The sequence below is a fragment of the Somniosus microcephalus genome, chromosome 2 (assembly GCF_052327205.1).
Source record: "Somniosus microcephalus isolate GS21.2 chromosome 2, FLI_Smic_1.0, whole genome shotgun sequence".
Classification (NCBI taxonomy): domain Eukaryota; kingdom Metazoa; phylum Chordata; class Chondrichthyes; order Squaliformes; family Somniosidae; genus Somniosus; species Somniosus microcephalus.
The window spans coordinates 293,212,243-293,233,185 of record NC_140988.1 but is presented as its reverse complement, the minus strand read 5'-3'; the positions used below and the strand labels follow the sequence as shown (position 1 = coordinate 293,233,185).

General features: G+C 41.5%; 1 protein-coding gene across 2 annotated transcripts in view; it reads left to right on the top strand.

Moving 5' to 3' along the window:
* The window catches only part of pik3c3 (phosphatidylinositol 3-kinase, catalytic subunit type 3), a 153,364-nt gene that overhangs the window by 97,238 nt on the left and 35,183 nt on the right, over nt 1-20,943 (top strand). For both annotated transcript variants that reach the window (XM_085973256.1, XM_085973266.1), the window contains exons 17-20: nt 3,446-3,574; nt 5,233-5,302; nt 14,845-14,909; nt 17,583-17,667. In XM_085973256.1, the coding sequence (XP_085829382.1) occupies nt 3,446-3,574; nt 5,233-5,302; nt 14,845-14,909; nt 17,583-17,667 (349 nt within the window). The remainder of the gene's footprint in view (nt 1-3,445; nt 3,575-5,232; nt 5,303-14,844; nt 14,910-17,582; nt 17,668-20,943) is intronic.

The following is a 20,943-nucleotide window of genomic DNA, read 5'->3' as shown; positions in this document are numbered from 1 at the left end:
AAAAGGTGTGGAGAGGTAGAACTGGGTGTAATTTTAACCCCCACAAGCAGGTGGGAAGTTAAAATGCCATGCTGCCTTGAACCCTATTTTTAACTCATGTCAGCCTGGTTTCTCTGGCCTTGGGAAACCTGGCAGGTAAAAGGAGGCGTGAAGAGCTGGATCCATAAGGTATGTGCCTTTTACAGCACTGCTTGTGGGACAGGAGGAGCAGGACTGTTTCCTCCAGGCCCAACGAGCTAACCCTGTAAAACAACCCATCCCCCCCCCCCCCCCCCCAAAATAAAGCAATCTCTCTCTCTCTCTCTCTCCTTTTCTTTCTCTCCTTTTCTCTCCCTCTCTCCCTCTCTCTCTCTCTAGCTATCTTGGCTTTCCCTGCCCAACAGGCAACTGTGGTGGGGGTGCGTGTATTGGGAATCAAACTCACTCGAGTTAAAACACAGGGCAGACTTCTGGGTTCCACACCCACAACTCCTCCTCCCTACTCCAAAAGCACGACCCGGTAAACATCAGGGCCTGTGTCTCTGGATGATGTCACCAAGGAGCAGCATGTAAATGTGAAAGAGGATGGGGCCAAAGGTGAGTCCTAGGAACCTTTATTGAAAGAAGGGAGTAAGGGCCAAGGGGGATGGGTGAATAGGGTAGAGTCTATGGAGCACCCTGTTGACCACAAACAGTAGGAGAATTTGGCTGAGAAAGAAGGCCATCATAATCAATGGTGCAGAAAATGACATTATCATCTTTGTCAAATCTACTCTGGATAAATTGAGAGAAAGTGAAGTGGCTTACTAATTCTAATAGTTAAGCCTAAATCTTATTGCTTTGGCTATAAGTTTCCCCCCCCCCCCCCAGAGGCCATGTTTGCTGAGTAAAGTCCAGTAAAATTAATCTGGTGTCAGTGCTTCACATAGATTTTTAGAAGATATTAAATTTCACAGTCACCCCAACTATGTAGAACTTCAGGGACTGCACAATTAACACAGCTTGTGAGAAACATGTGGCTTTGATTTGAAGGTGAATTTTAATTTGGTCTGCTATGATGCTGGTGAAACTTTTTTGTTGTCTAGCTGGGCAATATGATGGGCAGATTTCTGCCCCAGCCACCCCCTGTCTTTAAAACCAACTGCACAATCTCTGTCTGCACACCTAGCCCAAAAAATCTAATTTTCCAGATTATTATTTGTCCCATTACTTAAAATTATATAATTGAATACTAATTTATGCATTCTATTCATCAATGCTACAATTTTATCCGTACTTCTCGAATTTCTGTTTGCGGTATAGTTCTGAAAGTTGCACCTAATTGTATACACACTACTTGTGCATCCAGTTAATCAACTAAAGATTAAATTATAGTATACTTGCCCCAATTTATGAACTATTTTAATCGTTCAGTGGTGACATTGTGTATGAACTATGTGTGTCCTGGTTATGGATGTATGCTGGGTAGGAGGGGAAAAGCAGTGAAAACTAAAGCTGCTTTTATCAAATGCATGCACATACATGTATGTACAAGGAAAGATTTTCTTCAGTGGTAATCTTGTTTTCTATTGTAGCCAGCTGTCCTAATTTGTTCAAGCTTCACTCTTGTGGTTTGGCATCTAGATTCTCAATGAGACGACAGCTTGATATACATACCTGGATGTCTGTTATTCTGTAATAGATGCAATTATAGTAAAAACAGGGATTCATTTCAGTGCAGATAGAACATTAAAAATATCTGAATAGTTAATCATTTGTCAGCAATACAAAAGTCTCATAACTGTGTTAGACATTTATCAAACTGACAGGATGGTGAATACCTAATGACCATACAGTGCATTAAGAGGGTGGTACATTTTTATTCAGTATCAAATGATGATTTATGCTTGGTGAGAGAGACAGTGTTGCTTTAAATATATTTTACACAATTTATGTTCATCTCCTTAATAGCTTCCCAAGATGCACACCCTTGATTCTGTTTAATAGCACAGGCACATGACCAGACATCTCAATCTCTGGAAATGCTGAACTGCATCAGTTAATAAGGCTGCTGAACTGCAATATTGAATTGGCAATGCTGGCAATAAGTGTTAACACTTTGTTCGGTTGCCCTGTCCACCCACCCTGGTCAACTAGGCTCCTCATCGCTATGCTGTGGTGTAGATAGTGGTCCAGCTAAGACCGGCAGCCTTCCTTTTGGGGGGAGGCACTACTAATTCAACCAAGATTGGGATACAAACTGGCATTCCCAGCATGTTGCATCACTTGGCTAACTCAAATTCAGAGCTTTAGGGTTAGTGTTACGACTATAAATATTATGACCAGTTCTGGATTTTTGGTTTCTGCTAGAAAGTCTTCTGCATATATTTCCTAAATTCTAGTTTATAATCAATATTGTAGTGCATTCTGTTGCCTAGGACCTAAGCTCTGGAATTCCCTGCCTAAATCTCTCCTGTCTCTCTTTCCTCCTTTTTAAGACGCTCCTTAAAACCTACCTCTTTGACCAAGCTTTTGGTCGTCTGCCCTAATTTCCCCTTATGTGGCTCGGTATCACATGTTTTGTCTTATAATCCAGTGAAGCGCCTTGGGACCGTTTACTACGTTAAAGGCACTATATAAATCCAAGTTGTTGTATAAATTTAGTACTTAAGCACTAAACTGTTCGTTCGGTATTCTTTATATAAGCTGACGTGTGAGCTGAATATGTGCATGTTCTATTTGGGAATAAATATTTGAATTATTAATTTTGCTAATAGTACTTGAAAAGATTACCTGTCTATTTTTGTGTTTAAAGAGTTGACATTTTATGTTCGAATGCATGTATCCTAAGACTTGTCAAAGGCCTATTCCTTCCACAAAATTGGGAGTTCACTGAAATCCATATTTACCTTACTTAAATTTTAAATGTATGATTTAGATATCATTCAGAATTCAGGCAAAATGTATGCACGTGATCTAATTCTAACTTCTGATCGTGATACTGAACAAGTAGAAATGTTGATAAAATGGAATTTAAAGGGAAAGTTTACTTTAGGATTAGTACTTTTTTGTTCAAAGTGTCCCCCCTCCATTTTTATGAAAGGAAAAAGTACTGAAGAATTTCTTTTGACATTTTTGTAACCCGCTTCCCTGGGGTTCCACAGCTCCAGATTGGCTCTGCAGCTGCTCTGAAGTTACTGTCCTGGTTTGCTGTGGTGCCATATTGGAATGCAAGGGATACTCTCCATTGGTGACCACAGCAAAGCAGTGTAGCAGGCAGAAAAATCTAACTTCATCTACCAGCAGGTGAAAATGTTGATATTTTACAAAAGTCTCAAAAAAATATTGTGGTGGTGGTTGGGGGGGGGGGGGTGGGGGAAGCTCACGAGCAAAAATAATTTTGCTTTCTTTCCCCTTTTTCAACCCGCCCCCACACATTTCTTCAATTTAAGAATCACTGTGTTCTAAATCCATTGTATTGTTTCAGAGTGCACTAATGCCAGCCAAGTTAATATTTAAAACTGAGGATGGAGGTAAATACCCTGTTATATTCAAGCATGGTGATGATCTCCGACAGGATCAACTTATCCTCCAGATCATCTCGCTTATGGACAAGGTATGAAGCAAGCTCAATGCAATGTGTCACCAATAAAAGCTTAGTAGATCCCTTTTAAACAAATGTTTCTGCATGTAAGTAAACATATTGGAAAATCTGAGATCATTTGCAGCATTATTACTAGAAATCACCATTCATGTGGTTTTCATTGTTGGAATTTAATAGTTAAAGCTTAGTACAGTACATGAATATCTCCTTCATGCAAATAACCAAACTAAAGAACTCAACCCACACTCTGATCAGACATATTATGGAATTTAATTGCATAACAGTATCTAACCTTGATACAACTTTATCAGATATAGAAAACACAGGACTTACCATATTATGCCCTTACATACTGCCTTGTATTTTGTTTTATTCTAGGAGGCTGTTCTTTAATTACTCCAGTTGATTAAATGTTAAATACTGTTTCACACACCCCTTAAAGATGTTTAATTATAGTATTATTACGAGTGCTTTTTGAAACCTGGACCACTAGAGCTAAATGGGATAGATGATTATTTTTCTTATGTTGAGCATATATGTATCTAAAGTAATAAGACCTTTTGTAGTCCAACTCTTCCTTTTTCCCACACCCAACTTTGCATTTTTTTTAATTGACTACATTAGGCTTGCAAGTTGGCAGATTTTTAACTGGTCCAGCCTAGTTTTTGAAATTGCTACAAGTTGTCAGTTAAAACTCAACAGTCAATACAATGACTAAAACACTAGCTTAATATATTGCTGTTTAAAACTGTCGATAGACAAATGGCAGCAATTTCAAAGCCCATCTAGGCTGGTAGACAAAACCGCCCAGTGATAATACTACACTAGACTACTGTACATACATGACTATTCCATTTTATAAACTAGCTTTGTGTTGAACAGTACTATGAACTTACTTGTTCTGCTTGATTATGAAACACATGTGCTTGCTGCCGCCCATGGTAACTTCCACTCCCAACTTCAGTTTATATGGGATGAATGACCTTCTTTTGTGCTGTAAACTTCTGTGCTTCTTCTGGTTCTACCTGTCCTATCACTCACTCCTTGGTGCAATACCTTGATGTTATCTGCATTTGTTTAGCCAAGTTTCATTTTGAAAAAGGTGCTGGTTGGAATTCAAAAGAAATTGTATGTTTTGTTGAAACCATAGCTCTCCATAATTCCTAAGGTTTAGGAGTGTGATTTTTTTCATATAATCTAGGTGAGTGGGGGGATTTGCGGCAGGACCCAGTTCCATTGGGTCTCTGCCCCTTTTCAGTGACCAGTTTATAATTCTGCAGTTTGTTTTTGTCTCCTCCCTCCTGTCTATCTGTTCTCCGCACCCCACCCCAAGGCTGTGGCAAAATGCCCGAAATATTTAAATTCACTGACCCAAGGATTTTCATTTGGGGATTAGTCAGTGAGTGGAAGCTCTGCCCTTATCACACTTCTGGTGGTGCAGTGGCTCACCAGGAATTCTGGGGCTTAGGTCATTTTGTAATGGGAAATAAATGAACTTGGATTGAAACGTGAAAAGATGATATCATTGGCAAATATTGATGGCATTTCTGCTTGAAGGTTCACTTAAGTGTATCTGTATGCCACTAATATTGGTGTCTAATGTTTTAAGTACTGTAGTACAGTAGTTTTTAGGTGTCTTTTAAACTTTTATGATCTTGCTTCTATTGCAGCTTTTACGGAAAGAAAATCTTGATTTGAAATTGACGCCCTACAAGGTGTTGGCAACCAGTACCAAACATGGTGAAATAATTTTCCTAATTAAGAGATGTGTGTATGTATATATATATCAAGAATTATTGGAATCATATAAAGGGGAAGGGTTGCATTTGCACTAGAGGTGGATGGAGAGTCAGGACCAAATGAAGTTTTCAGATGAAGCAAAGTTAGGGTGGGGAATAATTGGAGTAGTTCGTTCAGAATTAGTTTCTTTTTTCCTTTTTAAAGTCATGCATTCTGTCCTTATTTTTATGTAATACTTTAATTTTATCAATTATATATTAAAATCCTTTGGTTTACAATATTCCATTTCAAAATGTATTAAACTACTATGTTGTCTGATGTAGAAAATACATTGTGCGTGGAATACCTGTTAAGGCTGTAGGTGGTGCTGTAATAGGACTGTACAGTGTAATAAATATCACATGACATTAGATCTGAAAATAGTAGCTGACCCTGGTGTTGTCCGCCTGGATGCATTTCTGTACCAAAGCAACTGGTTGTCCTTGCAGCATGGTGACTGTTACAACCTTGCTAAGTGACCAGCAGAATGGTTTAAAACTGTTTTTAAATCTTACACATTTTGAGCATTGGGTGAAAGACGATGTGCAGTGTTTTTTAAACCCTTAACTTAATGTTTACTAATCTTCTCAGTCGCTCTCCCAATCCTCACCCCCACAATCAAGAAAGAGCACCTCCTAGCCTGTCCCCATTGAGGTAGTTTCCCTGTTTTTTTTGTCCTCATCCTTGGCTAACTTATCCCCCTGCCCTTTAACCCTCTTGACCTGAGTAGTGCACTTAGTTTTGACTCTTGTGTGTAATGCCGCAGAGATGATTGGTATTATTTATAGTTAAATAAAACACCACAATTTGGGAAGTGGGAAATAATTGATTGAAGCATAGGGGCTTTTCTGCAATAAAAGCTGGGGGTTACATTCTGAGTTGCTAAAATGTCATCACTGGTGGGAAGGTATAATTACAGCATGACCGTTTCACAAAGGCAGTTTCCATTCTAAATGCGGATGTCGGTAGTCCCCACTGCTTGTAGCGGGTGCCTTGGAGTTAACTCGATTAGCTTGCTACAAGCATTGGACGGTGTATCGTCTTTTACAGGGTTAAGACCTTCCTCGCTAATGGAGGACTGAGACCAGTGAACACACACTCGCTCTCAGCCAGGTACCATTTCACACCCATTTGTTTTAAGCTTCTTCTCTTCACAGAAGGTGAAATTCACTCCTAAGTGAGCGCGTAATGCCCTGTTTCACTACATCTCTACGGAACTGATCACTCTCCATTTCCAACATCAGGGGAAACGCCCCCTTCTACATCTACTGGCTGATGATGACCACCAAATCTAACTTAATAAAACCTGCTAAGACACAAAAATAAACCACAATGACCCATGGAGGGATTTAAATGCAAATACAGTATGATAATGAGGTGGAAAAAGCTTACTGAGTTGCCTGAAATTGCCAGCGTGCTTGATGTGTTCTAAGTGGCCTTTGTTATTAGCTTCAATGAAAATAGCAAATGGTTAGTGCCATTTGCCTGATAAAGTTGGCTGCGTGGACGGTGTAAGTGGTTGGGATTGTATTTGTAATGGAAAAAGTTAATTGGAAGTACGTGTGGACGCAACATTTTAAATATTGCTAGCTGATCTCCTGTGACATTGCACACGGTTAATCAGAGAATGTGCCTTGTGCAACATAAATGTTACCTGATTAAAGATTTTGAACTTTACTCTCTAGCTTTTCTTTAAGTTTGGAAAAATAACTGAGCTGAAATTGGTAAAAACAAAACATAAATATTAGCAAAGCATACAAAGTGTACTTCGGGCAAAATAAGCTCGGGTTTTTAGAAACATTGAAACATAGAAGATTGGAGCAGGAGAAGGCCATTCGGCCCCTCGAGCCTGCTCCGCCATTCAACGAGATCATGGCTGATCATCCAAATTCAGTACCCTGTCCCTGCCTTCTTTCCATATCCCTTGATCCCTTTAGCCTTAAGAAATATATCTAACTCCTTCTTGAATATATTTAATGAATTGGCCTCCACTGCCTTCTGTGAATTCCACAGGTTCACCACTCTCTGGGTGAAGAAGTTGCTCCTCATCTCTGTCCTAAATGGCTTACCCCTTATCCTTAGACAGTGACCCCTGGTTCTGGACTCCCTGGCCATCGGGAACATCCTTCCTGCATCTAGTCTGTCTAGTCCTGTTAGAATTTTATAAGTTTCAATGAGATCCCCTCTCATTCTTCTAAACTCCAGCGAGTATAAGCCCAATCGACCCAATCTCTCCTCATATGTCATTCCTGCCATCCCAGGTATCAGCCTGGTGAATCTTCGCTGCACTCCCTCCATGGCAAGAACGTCCTTCCTCAGATAAGGCGACCAAAACTGCACATAATACTCAAGGTATGGTCTCACCAAGGCCCTGTACAACTGCAGCAAGACATCTTTGTTCCTGTACTCGAACCCTCTCGCTATGAAGGCCAACATACCATTTGCCGCCTTAACCGCCTGCTGCACCTGCATGCTTACCTTCAGCGACTGGTGCACAAGGACACCTAGGTCTCATTGCACTTCCCCTTCTCCCAATCTATTGCCATTCAGATAATCTGCCTTCCTGTTTTTGCTACCAAAGTGGATAACCTCGCATTTATCCACGTTATATTGCATCTGCCATGCTTCTGCCCAATCACCCAACCTGTCCAAATTATACTGGAGTTTCTCGGCATCCGCCTCACAGCACACACACCCACCCAGCATTGTGTTGTCTGCAAACTTGGAGATATTACATCTAGTTCCCTCATCTAGATCATTAATATATATTGTGAATAGCTGGGGTCCTAGTACCGATCCCTGCGGTACCCCACTAGTCACTGCCTGCCACTTGGAAAAAGACCCGTTTATTCCAACTCTTTGCTTTCTGTCTGCCAACCAGTTCTCTATCCAAGTCAATACCTTGCCCCCAATCCCATGTGCCTTAACTTTACACTCTAATCTCTTATGCAGGACCTTATCAAAAGCCTTCTGAAAGTCCAAATACACCACATCCACTGGTTCTCCCTTATCTATTTTACCAGTTACATCCTCAAAAAATTCCAGTAGATTAGTCAAGCACGATTTACCTTTTGTAAATCCATGTTGACTTTGTCCGATCCTGTCACTGTTTTCCAAGTGCTCTGCTATTACATCTTTTATAATGGACTCTAGCATTTTCCCCACTACTGATGTCAGGCTTACCGGTCTATAATTCCCCATTTTCTCTCTCTCACCTTTTTTGAATAGTGGGGTAACATTAGCTACCCTCCAATCCATGGGTACTGTCCCACAGTCTATCGAATTTTGGGAGAGGTTGCGATCTTCCGATTAAAAACTTTAACGAGGTAAAAAACCTACAGGAAACTTTCTGGTATCCGGCACTGACGGGACCGAGTTGGTGCCGTCCCATCAAAACTGCCGTATAAACCAGCGCTAATGTTAAAACATACGGAACTTTTCAGCTCCGTGTGAATCAACAAACCCTGTTGCTTAGCAACAGCTTCAAAACAGTCGGCCGCAGCTTGAAAGCGTCTCTGTAGCTAAGGAACAGCTTCAGCTTGACCTTGCAGAGCCTGACTGGGGGAAAAAAAAGCAACGAGAAGTAAAAAAACTTATAGGAAACGGCTCCTGAATTTTGCCGGTAGATGGAGCTTTCCGGACTTTTAACCTCCGGCTAAACGAAAGTTTCCTGTATTATAAATTCTTATGTCCACATTGATAATGCAACTGTCTATGCAAACTAGTCACCCTGTAGTTACACTCGTTTGCCATTGGTGGTGCTGCAGCATCTCCATTGTTGAGTGAGTTTAATTAAGGCATAATTTTTCTTAGGCAGTTTCCATTAAAAAATAATCTATACTGTGATGGTAGCAACATGCATTTCTGTCACTTTAGAGCACCTTTTTTAATAAACTACCATTTGTGGTAGAGGTTTTAATTGGAAAAGATGATTTAGATAAAGTATGACCCTTATTAAAAAGCTGTTATTAATCCACATCTTTAGCCCATAAGGGTCTTTGTGCCACTTTTGCGCCATGTGTAATTACAGTAGAGTACTCTTAATTGGGCACAGAAAACTTGAGCATTTAGTTCCTAAAATACCACTGTTTTGTGAAATACACTTGAATTCTGATTATTTGGAAAGTTTACTATATATTTTACCATTTCCCATTATTAGGTTATCTATTTCCTTTGCTATGGTCACTGTTGCAGGTCCTTAAATATTAGTGTACTCTATTTTATATTCATTCTTCAAAGCGGCCCTTAGAATTTGAGACTCTCAAGTGAAGTCACACGGAATACTGGTGAGAAATGAAAACAAGTCATAGTAATGCAGTAAGAGTTTCTCTTCTAAGGTTGGGTTAAGACACACTTGTACTTGTACACTAGATACCAAAAATGGAAAAGTACCCTACTCCCCAGCTCTAATGCCCCTTCCCTTTAGACCCTTAAAATTCTAACGACTAGATGCAGGAAGGATGTTCCCGATGGCGGGGGAGTCCAGAACCAGGGGTCACAGTCTAAGGATAAGGGGTAAGCCATTTAGGACAGAGATGAGGAGGAATTTCTTCACCCAGAGAGTGTTTGTTAGCTCTGGAATATCCTCCTTAAATCTCTGTCTCTCCACCTCTCTCTCCTTTTAAGAAGCCCCATAAAAGCTACCTCGCTGACCAAGCTTTTAGTCACCTGTGTAAAATTGAGGCCAAGCCAAAGAAGGAGATATTTTGTCGTCATATGCCCCTGTGAAGTGCCTTGGGACATTTCATATGTTAAAGGCACTAAATAATTGCAAGAGTTACCCAAAAATGTTGAAAGCTGCACTTTGGCAGTAATGGATTTCCGAAAGACTGATAAAGTAATGTTTCTTTATTATAGGTGTAGTTTGTGTTTTAAGCGGAATGAACTATTTAGGCAGCTTGTTGTACTGCTTATAAAATTCTAATGTAGCTTACCATTCCAACACTGCTCTTGTGTCAGTAAACAGGCCAGTGAGCAGAACTGTATGTATTTAAATTGTTGCTGTGCTTTGCTTCGCTTCCATTTCAAGAACAATGTGAGTGGGCAGTTTAATCATGCTACCTGCTTACCCTAAGCTTAGGAAAGATCTTGATACTGCACTGGGACATATGATTCCTAGTAAAGCAAAAATAAATAGAGAACTGTGGCACTTGGCAGATTTTAAGCACATTTATATTGAGTGTTGGTGTGTCCTTACATACAGAGTGACTGTTGGTAAACCATTTAGAGGGATTGATTTAATTTAAATTTAAATCCAATTAATTAAAGGGGATACTAGCATCTAAAATCGGGCAGAGGGTGTCCATGACTAACAATAAAAAATTTAATTAATTACATAGAATGGAGCAGGTGATGTGTTACTGTTGCGAGATGTGGGAGCCGGTGGACCCCATTGAGGCTCACGGTGATTACGTCTGTGACAAGTGTCTGCTGCTACAGGAACTCCAGCTCCATGTTGATGAGCTGGAGTCTGAGCTTCAGACACTGCGACACATCAGGGAGGGGGAGAAGTACCTGGACTCTGTGTATCAGGAGGTGGTCACACCTATGAAGTTAATTAATTCAGATGTAGCCCATGGTCAGGGACAGGACAGTGTGACTACGAGTGAGGCAGGTACGGGGATCCAGGAAGTAGTGTTGGAGGAGCCGCAGCCCTTGCTCTTGTCCAACAGGTTCGAGGTTCTTACTCCCTGTGGGGACAGGAGCAGGGACTGCAGGGAGGATGAGCAACCTGGCCACAGCACCGTGGAACGGGGGGCCATTCAAGAGGGGGGAGTAAATAGAAATGTTGTAGTGGTAGGGAATAGTATTATTAGAGGGATAGATAGAGTTCTCTGCAGCCGAGAGCGAGAGTCCCGAAGGCTGTGTTGCCTACCCGGTGCCAGGGTTAAGGACATTTCCTCTGGGCTGGAAAGAAACTTGCAGTGGGAGGGGGTGGATCCAGTTGTCGTGGTCCATGTTGGTACAAACGACGTAGATAGGACTAGGAAGCCGGTTCTGTTAAAGGAGTATGAGCAGCTAGGGGTCAAATTAAAAAACAGAACCTCAAGGGTACCTGAGCCACGAGCGAAATTGGCTAGGACAAATAAAATTAGAGAGTTAAATGCGTGGTTCAAAGACTGGTGTGGGAGAAATGGGTTTTGCTTCCTGGGACACTGGCACCAGTACTGGGGCAGGAGGGAGCTGTTCCGTTGGGACGGGCTTCACTTGGCCAGTGCTGGGACTAGACTCCTGGCGGATCATATAACTAGGGCTGTTGAGAGGGCTTTAAACTAACTAGTGGGGGGGAGGTTCCTAGAGAGCAAATAATAAAAATGACAACAGAGAAGGTCATAGACTTAGGTAGCAGTGGGGAAATTAAAAACCAGAGCGTGTCAGGAAGGGGCAGAAGGTATGGAGTAAAAGGTAAAGTAATAAAAAGGGCAAAAGCAGGAACGAAGTGTCACAAAACATATTTGAAAGTTCTCTATCTGAATGCACGTAGCATTCGTAACAAAATAGACGAGTTAATGGCACAAATAACTACATATGGGTATGATCTTGTGGCCATTACAGGCAGGAAGGAAGGGGAGGTGGGGTGGCTAAGTTAATAAAGGAAGGAATCACTAATACAGAGAAATGATATTGGGTCAAAAGATCAGGATAATGAAACAGTTTGGGTGGAGATAAGGAATAATAAGGGGAAAAAAACACTAGTGGGCGTAGTCTATAGGCCTCCGAACAGTTGCATCTCTGTTGGACGGAGTATCAATCAGGAAATAGTTGAGGCTTGTAATAAGGGAACATCTATAATTATGGGGGATTTTAACTATCATATTAATTGGACAAATCAAATTGGGCAGGGCTGCCTTGAGGATGAGCTCATTGAGTGTATTAGGGATGGGTTTCTTGAGCAGTATGTAACTGAACCGACCAGGGGGCAAGCAACCTTAGCTCTGGTCCTGTGTAACGAGACAGGATTAATTAAAAATGTCCTAGTAAAGGATCCCCTTGGAATGAGTGACCATAACATGGTTGAATTCCATATTCAATTAGAGGGTGAGAAGGTTGGATCTCAAACAAGCATGCTAAGCTTGAATAAAGGAGACTATGAAGGTATGAGAGCGGAATTGAGTAGAGTGGATTGGGAAAATAGATTAAAGGGTAAGACGATACATGATCAGTGGTGTACATTCAAGGAGTTATTTTACAACTTCCAAAAAAAATATATTCCACTGAGAAGAAAAGGGTGTAAAAGAAAAGACAGCCATCCGTGGCTAAGTAAAGAAATTAAGGATAGTATTCGACTAAAAACAAGGGCATATAAGGTAGCCAAATCTAGTGGGAGGATAGAGGATTGGGAAAACTTTAAAAGACAGCAAAAAATAACAAAAAGATTGATTAAGAAAGGGAAGATAGATTATGTAAGTAAATTAGCAAAAAATATCAAAACAGATAGTAAGAGTTTTTATAGTTATATAAAAAGAAAAAGGGTGGCTAAAGTAAATGTTGGTCCCTTAGAGGATGAGACCGGGAAATTAATGGTGGGAAATATGGAGATGGCAAAAACACTGAATATTTTGTATCAGTCTTTACAGTAGAGGACACTAAGAATATCCCAACACTGGACAAACGGGGCTATGGAGGGGGAGGAGCTAAACACGATCAAAATCACTAAGGAAGTGGTACTCGGTAAAATAATGGGACTCAAGGCGGATAAATCACCTGGACCTGATGGCTTACATCCTAGGGTCTTGAGGGAAGTGGCGGTAGGGATTGTGGATGCATTAGTAATAATTTTCCAAAACTCCCTGGACTCGGCAAAGGTCCCGGCAGACTGGAAAACTGCTAATGTAACACCCTTATTTAAAACCGGTTAGCCTAATATTTGTGGTAGGTAAAATTTTGGAGTCCATTATTAAGGAGACAGTAACAGGACATTTGGATAATCATAATTTAATAGGACAAAGTCAGCATGGTTTTATGAAGGGGAAGTCATGTTTGACAAATTTGCTGGAGTTCTTTGAGGAAGTAACATATAGGGTGGATAAAGGGGAACCAGTGGACGTAGTGTATTTAGACTTCCAAAAGGCATTTGACAAGGTGCCACACAAAATATTATTGCTTAAGATAAAAAATCACGGGATTGGGGGTAATATTCTGGCATGGATAGAGGATTGGCTATCTAACAGAAGGCAGAGAGTTGGGATAAATGGTTCATTCTCAGACTGGCAATCAGTAACTAGTGGTGTTCCGCAGGGGTCAGTGCTGGGTCCCCAACTCTTTACAATCTATATTAACGATTTGGAGGAGGGGACCGAGTGTAACATATCAAAGTTTGCAGATGATACTAAGATGGGAGGGAAAGTAGTGAGTGAGGAGGACATAAAAAACCTGCAAGGGGACATAGACAGGCTAAGTAAGTGGGCAGAGATTTGGCAGATGGAATACAATACTGGAAAGTGTGAGGTTATGCACTTTGGCAGGAAAAATCGTAGAGCAAGTTATTATCTTAATGGCAAGTAACTGGAAAGTACTGAAGTACAAAGGGATCTGGGGGTCCTGGTGCATGAAACTCAAAAGGTTAGTATGCAGGTGCAGCAAGTGATTAAGAAGGCCAATGGAATGTTGGCTTTCATTGCTAGGGGGATAGAATATAAAAATAGGGAGGTATTGCTTCAGTTGTACAAGGTATTGGTGAGACCGCACCTGGAATACTGCATACAGTTTTGGTGTCCATACTTAAGAAAAGACATACTTGTGCTCTCGAGTCAGTACAAAGAAGGTTCACTCGGTTAATCCTGGGGATGAGGGGATGGACATATGAGGAGAGGTTGAGTAGATTGGGACTCATTGGAATTCAGAAGAATGAGAGGCGATCTTATTGAAACATATAAGATTGTGAAGGGGTTGGATCGGGTGGATGCGGGGAGGATGTTCCCGATGGGTGAAACTAGAACTAGGGGGCATAGTCTTAGAATAAGGGGCTGCTCTTTCAAAACTGAGATGAGGAGGAACTACTTCACTCAGAGGGTGGTAGGTCCATGGAATATGCTGCCCCAAAACGCTGTAGAAGCTACATCATTACATAAATTTAAAACAGAAATAGACAGTTTCCTAGAAGTAAAGGGAATAAAGGGTTATGGGGAGCGGGCAGGAATTTGTCATGAGTCTAGGTTCGGATCGGTCATGGCCCTGTGGGTAGCGGAGCGGGCCCAGGGGCCGTGCAGCCTGATCCTGCTCCTATTTCGTGTGTCTAATTCTGTTCGATTCAGGAGATGGTTCTGTGATAGTTGATTGGCGGTTAGGATCAGATCAGCCATGATCTTATTGAATGGCGGAGCAGGCTCGAGGGGCCGATTGGCCTACTCCTCTATTTCTTATGTTCTTAAGTAGTATAATGGCCTTGGTTGTTAAATACCCAAATTGAGATGGGTATGGTTAGTTTTTTTACTATCTAATGCGCTATAGCAATATGTTTGCCTAGTTTTATTCTGCAATAATATTTTCACTCTGTCCTTCAGGCTTCATGCAGTTTATTCAATCTGTGCCTGTTGCTGAAGTATTAGCTACAGAAGGAAGTATACAGGTAAAAAGTAACTTAACATATAATGATCAAATCTCTGTTCTAAACTGCTATCTTTTCAGAAGTAAGGGAACCAACAGTTGAATTTCAGTTGATGGCTCCATACTATATGTGATCTCAAAATATATTATTTCAGGTTAAGTAGCAACACTCCAGGTCTAATTTATGCAATATTTCACTATCTTAACAGTAGTCTACATCCCATAACCGCAATTTGGATTTGTAATGGGTACGTCATGCCTAACAAACCTGATACATTTTTGAATAGTTGACTAAAGTAGTGGACAGGGGAATGTCTATGGATGTTTTGGACTTCCAGAAGACATTTGATAAAGTCCCTCATAAGAGACTGTTAGCTAAAGTTGAAGCTCATGGAACTGAAGGGAAACTATTGACCTGGGTAGGTAATTGACTGAGTGGCAGGAGACAGAGAGTAGGGATAATGGGTAGGTACTCGAATTGGCAGGATGTGACTAGTGGTGTCCCACAAGGATCTGTGTGAATGCCTCAACTATTCACCATATTTATTAACGACTTAGATGTTGGGATAGAAAGCCACATATCCAAGTTTGCTGATGACCCAAAGATAGGCGACATTGTCAACAGTGTAGATGGCAGCATAAAATTACAAAGAGGCATTAATAGATTAAGTGAATGGGCAAAACTGTGGCAAATGGATTCCAGTGTAAGTAAATGTGAGGTCATCCACTTTGGACCTAAAAAGGATAGAACAGAGTACTTTCTAAATGGTGAAAAGCTAGAAACAGTGGAGATCCAAAGAGACTTGTGGGGTCCAGGTACATGGATCATTAAAATGTTAAGATATATAGAGAATAATATAAAAGGCTAAGGACTAGAATACAAGGGGACAGAAGTTATGCTACAGCTGTATAAAGCCCTGGTTAAACCACACCTGGAGTACTGTAAGCAATTCTGGGCACCACACCTTAGGAAAGATTATATTGGCCTTGGAGGGAGTGCAGCGTAGATTAACCAGAATGATACCTGGACTCCAAGGGTTAAATTATGAGGAGAGATTACACAAACTAGGGATGTGTTCCCTGGAATTTAGAAGGTTAACCAGTGACTTGATCGAAGTTTTCAAGATATTGAGGAACAGATAGGGTAGATAGTGAGGAACTATTTCTGCTAGTTGGGGAGTCTAGGACTAGGGGTACAGTCTAAAAATTAGAGCCAGACTTTACAGGATTGAAATTAGGAAACACTTTTACACACACAGGGTGGTAGAAGTTTGGAACTCTCTTCCGCAAATGACAATTGATGCTAGATCAATTGTTAATTTTAAATCTGAGATTGATAGATTTTTGTTAACCAAAGGCATTAAGGGATATGGGGGAAAAGCGATTTATATGGAGTTAGGTCGCAGATCAGCCATGATCTCATTGAATGGCGGAACAGGCTTGAGGGGTTAAATGGCCTACTCCCGTTTCTATGTAACTCCAAATCTTAATACTTCCAAATGCAGAATATACAGGTCTAGAAAAATTTGATGCTGCAACAGATCTGCCACAACAGCTGTACATACTTCATCTGTCAAACCGCATTGACTCCTTACCTGAACCTTCTGTATTGGCTGCATTCCAGTCTGTGTAAACTGGGTCAGCTCATGTACTTGCTACATGGTGCTCCCTGACTGCTTAAACCTGGTTAGATTCTGTTTAAATTTGTATTTCTCCCTAGAACTTGAATTGAGATGAAGGAAAGAATTGCCTTATATTGGCCCGTATTTTCCGATTGGAGGCTTCCTGTGTGCAGAGGCCTCTGATCTGGAAAAAATCTACACCCTTACCTGAGGGCTCCGGAGATCCGGACATTTCTGCTCCTGGGCCTCTGCTCTACAAAATACGCAGGGCCCAGTTATCCAAAGTGTCAAGTAATACTATTTCTATGGTACCTTTCAAAAGTCAAGGTGAAGAAAATCTTCAAATAAATTTACCAGATAAATTTTCAAATTCACATTTATATGCATCATTGCTGTTCCAAAGTCATTTTGTGAACAATCTCTGAATGTTCTGTGAACGTCAGCATTACAATTTTGTAAGTATATAACGAGACAGAAAATACATCATCTTTGACAGAATTTGTTTTCCATTTTAATTTTTTTTTTAGCAAATCGTCTATTCTATTTGATTTTTATAAACTTGAACACAGTGCAAGTTAGTAAGAAAATTGGGACTAACGTGAACCTGCATTTACAAATATATGTATAATGCCTGTGTACTGATTTGCAATGTAATTACAATTACAGGGTATTTTTAACTGGCTTTTTTTTCCCCCCAGAAGAGGTTCTTTTTAACTCTTGAAGTACAATTTTATTTTATTTAAAAAAAAAAAAAGTATATAGCCATCCACACTTGTATTGCACAGGGGCGTTTGAGAGAAGTGCATTGCTGCATCCAGGTTTCTTGCCTGTGCTGGGAGCAGTTCAGATAAAGGGGCTGAGGCAGCTTGTTGGGCTTTGGTATTTTAAAAAATCAACTTTGCAACACTAATCCAGTGACTGTACACTAACTGATCATGCTAATTATGTACTAAGGAATCCAAATACTTAAGTACCTTTTATGGATGTGCAATGCCAAAAATTTCTAATTTTAATCCAAAAAAACAGGCCTGGAATTTCTTGTAACCTAATGCCTTCAATTGTACATTTTCTAGAACTTTTTCAGAAAGCATGCACCAAGTGAAAAAGGGCCCTCTGGTATCAGTGCTGAAGTTATGGACACATATGTTAAAAGCTGTGGTAAGTAACCATGATGAACAGAAAACAAATTATTCTAATAGACTGACAAAATTGCAAAAATTGTTTATACCAATCTGGCATAAAAGGAAATCTAAAAAGGTGACTCAACCGTGGATAACAGGGGAAATTAGAGACAGCATAAAATCCAAAGATAGGGCGTATAAAATAGCCAAAAAAAGCGCCAGAGCGGAAGATTGGGAACAGTTTAAGATAGAGCAAAGGAGGGCAAAGGGCATAATCAAGAGGGGCAAAATAGCTTACGAAAACAAGCTGGCGGAAAATATAAAAACTAACTCCAAAAGCTTTTATAAGTATATCAAAAGGAAAAGACTGGTGAAAACCAAAGTTGGTCCATTGCAGTCAGATACGGGGGAATATATAATGGGAAATAAGGAAATGGCAGATCAACTAAATGCATACTTTGGGTCAGTCTTTACGAAGGAAGACACAAAAAACCTCCCTGGGATATCGGGAAAAATAGGGACATTGGCAAAGGAGGAACTGACGCAAATCAATATCTCTAAGGATATGGTGTTAAGGAAGCTAAAGGGATTGAAGGTGGACAAATCCCCAGGGCCTGATAACATGCATCCTAGGGTACTGAAGGAGGTGGCCCTAGAGATAGCGGATGCACTAAGGATGATTTTTCAGAATTCATTAGACTCGGGAACAGTGCCGATGGATTGGAGGGTAGCTAACGTTACCCCACTATTCAAAAAGGGGGGTAGGGAAAAAGCAGGTAATTACAGACCTGTAAGCCTTACATCAGTTGTGGGCAAAATGCTGGAGTCCATCATTAAGGATGAAATAGCGGAGCACTTAGCAAATGGGGACAGGATAGGACAGAGTCAACATGGATTTACAAAGGGTAAATCGTGCTTGACTAATCTATTGGAATTTTTTGAGGGAGTAACTGGTAGAATAGATGGGGGAGAGCCAGTAGATGTGGTGTACCTGGACTTCCAAAAGGCCTTCGATAAGGTCCCACATAAAAGATTAGCATGGAAAATTGAGGCTCATGGGATAAAGGGGAAAGTTTTGGCGTGGATAGGGAACTGGCTGTCAGATAGAAAACAGAGAGTTGGAATAAACGGCTCATTTTCTGAATGGCAGGCAGTAACAAGTGGGGTACCACAGGGATCTGTCCTGGGCCCCCAGCTGTTCACAATTTACATTAATGACCTGGATCAGGGAGTCGGATGCAGCATTTCCAAATTTGCAGACGACACTAAACTAGGAGGGGGGGTGGGCTCAGAGGAAGAGACCAGGAAGCTCCAGAGCGATTTGGACAGACTGGGCGATTGGGCGGATAAATGGCAGATGCACTATAATGTGGACAAGTGCGAAGTTATCCACCTTGGGTGCAGGAACGGGAGGGCAAATTATTATTTAAATGGCAATAGATTGGGAGAGGGGGAAGTACAGAGAGACCTGGGTGTTCTTGTACACCAGTCACTGAAGGCGAGCATGCAGGTGCAACAGGCGGTCAAGAAGGCAAACGGTATGCTGGCCTTCATAGCAAAAGGGTTAGAATACAGGAACAGGGATACCTTGCTGCAGCTGTACAGGGCACTGGTGAGACCACACCTCGAGTACTGTGTACAGTTTTGGTCGCCTCATCTGAGGAAGGATGTTCTTGCCATGGAGGGGGTGCAGCGGCGATTCACCAGGCTGATACCAGGAATGGCGGGAATGACCTATGAGGAGAGACTATGTAGTTTAGGGATGTACACACTGGAGTTTAGAAGATTGAGAGGGGACCTCATAGAAGTGTATAAAATTCTGACAGGTCTAGACAGACTGGATGCAGAAGGAATGTTTCCCTTGGCGGGTGAGAACAGAACTAGAGGACATAATTTAAGGATAAGGGCTAAACCATTTAGGACAGAGATGAGGGGGAATTTCTTCACTCAGAGAGTGGTGAACCTGTGGAACTCATTGCCACAGAGGGCAGTGTACGCCAGCTCATTAAATATATTTAAGAGGGAATTAGATATATTTCTACGGGCAAAAGGGGTTAAGGGTTACGGAGAGAAGGCGGGGACGGGATACTGAATTAAAAGATCAGCCATGATCTCATCGAATGGCGGAGCAGGCACGAAGGGCCGAATGGCCTACTCCTGCTCCTATCTTCTATGTATCTATGTATCTATGTTACCTCTGATGTGTAAAAGGAAAATCTCATTCTTTCTGCATTCGGGGCTGGGTTTACATGGATTAAAGCTGTTTTGTACAAAACCTATGACCCAGTTTGTGGTGTATGTGCCTTTAAGAGCCCCTGTGTACTGTAATGCCGGTAGTGGCCACTCGGGCTATATAAGCCTGTATAGTGTCTTGTATCTTTTAGTTCACCTCCAGACTTTGTTCAGTAAACACCTGTTAAACCAACTCCTGCATTCCGTGCCTCCATTAACACGTGGATACAACAGTGGCGACGAATTGGAAACGGACTTGCCTGCAATTCGGCAGCTCCTCAAGGAGATCGATTCCTCAGACGAAGGTCGAAGAAGAAAAAAAGAAAGAAAAACTGTGGTTTCACCAGCTAGCCGGGCTGGTGGCAGGTACTGCAATAATCCTTCCTGGGCGGCGGGCTGGGGCTCGATCGGCTGGCTCTGCAGCAGGGCCGAGCAGCGAAGACGGAGGGTGGAGCACTCTGGAGACGGCCAGCGCTGCAAAGCAGGTCGGTGTTCGGACCAAGCAGAGGGAGGGAAAAGTCCCAGAGAGTCTGGCGGGAACGAGTCTCCAACTATTAAATATATCTGTATAAATAAAAACCGCGGAGAACAGCGTTGTCAGCGGCGGGAAAGCGCGGGAGGCGCCATTTTTTCTCGGCAGGGAAGAAAGGAAAGCGCGGGAGGCCGCCATTTTTTTTTTCAGGATGCCCAAGACTGGCAATATTACTGCTTTCGATAGTGATGTAGAGGATTGGACCACATATGTGGAAAGAGTGGAGGTATATTGCACAGCGAATGAAATAGAGGATGATAAGGCATCGGTACTTCTAAATCTAATGGGCGCAAGGACATACGGGCTGTTACGAAACTTAATCACTCCAGCCAAACCGATGGACGAGAATTTTAAATAGATTGTTGATACCCTACAGGAGCACTTAAACCCAACACCGCTCCTGATAGCGGAACGATTCAAATTCTTCAGGAGGAATCAGCACAAGAATGAAAGTAACGCTGATTACCTCACCGAATTAAGAAAGCTGTCAAAGCACTGCCAATTCGGGGCAGGACTGGCAGATTCTCTTCGAGACAAATTCGTCTGCGG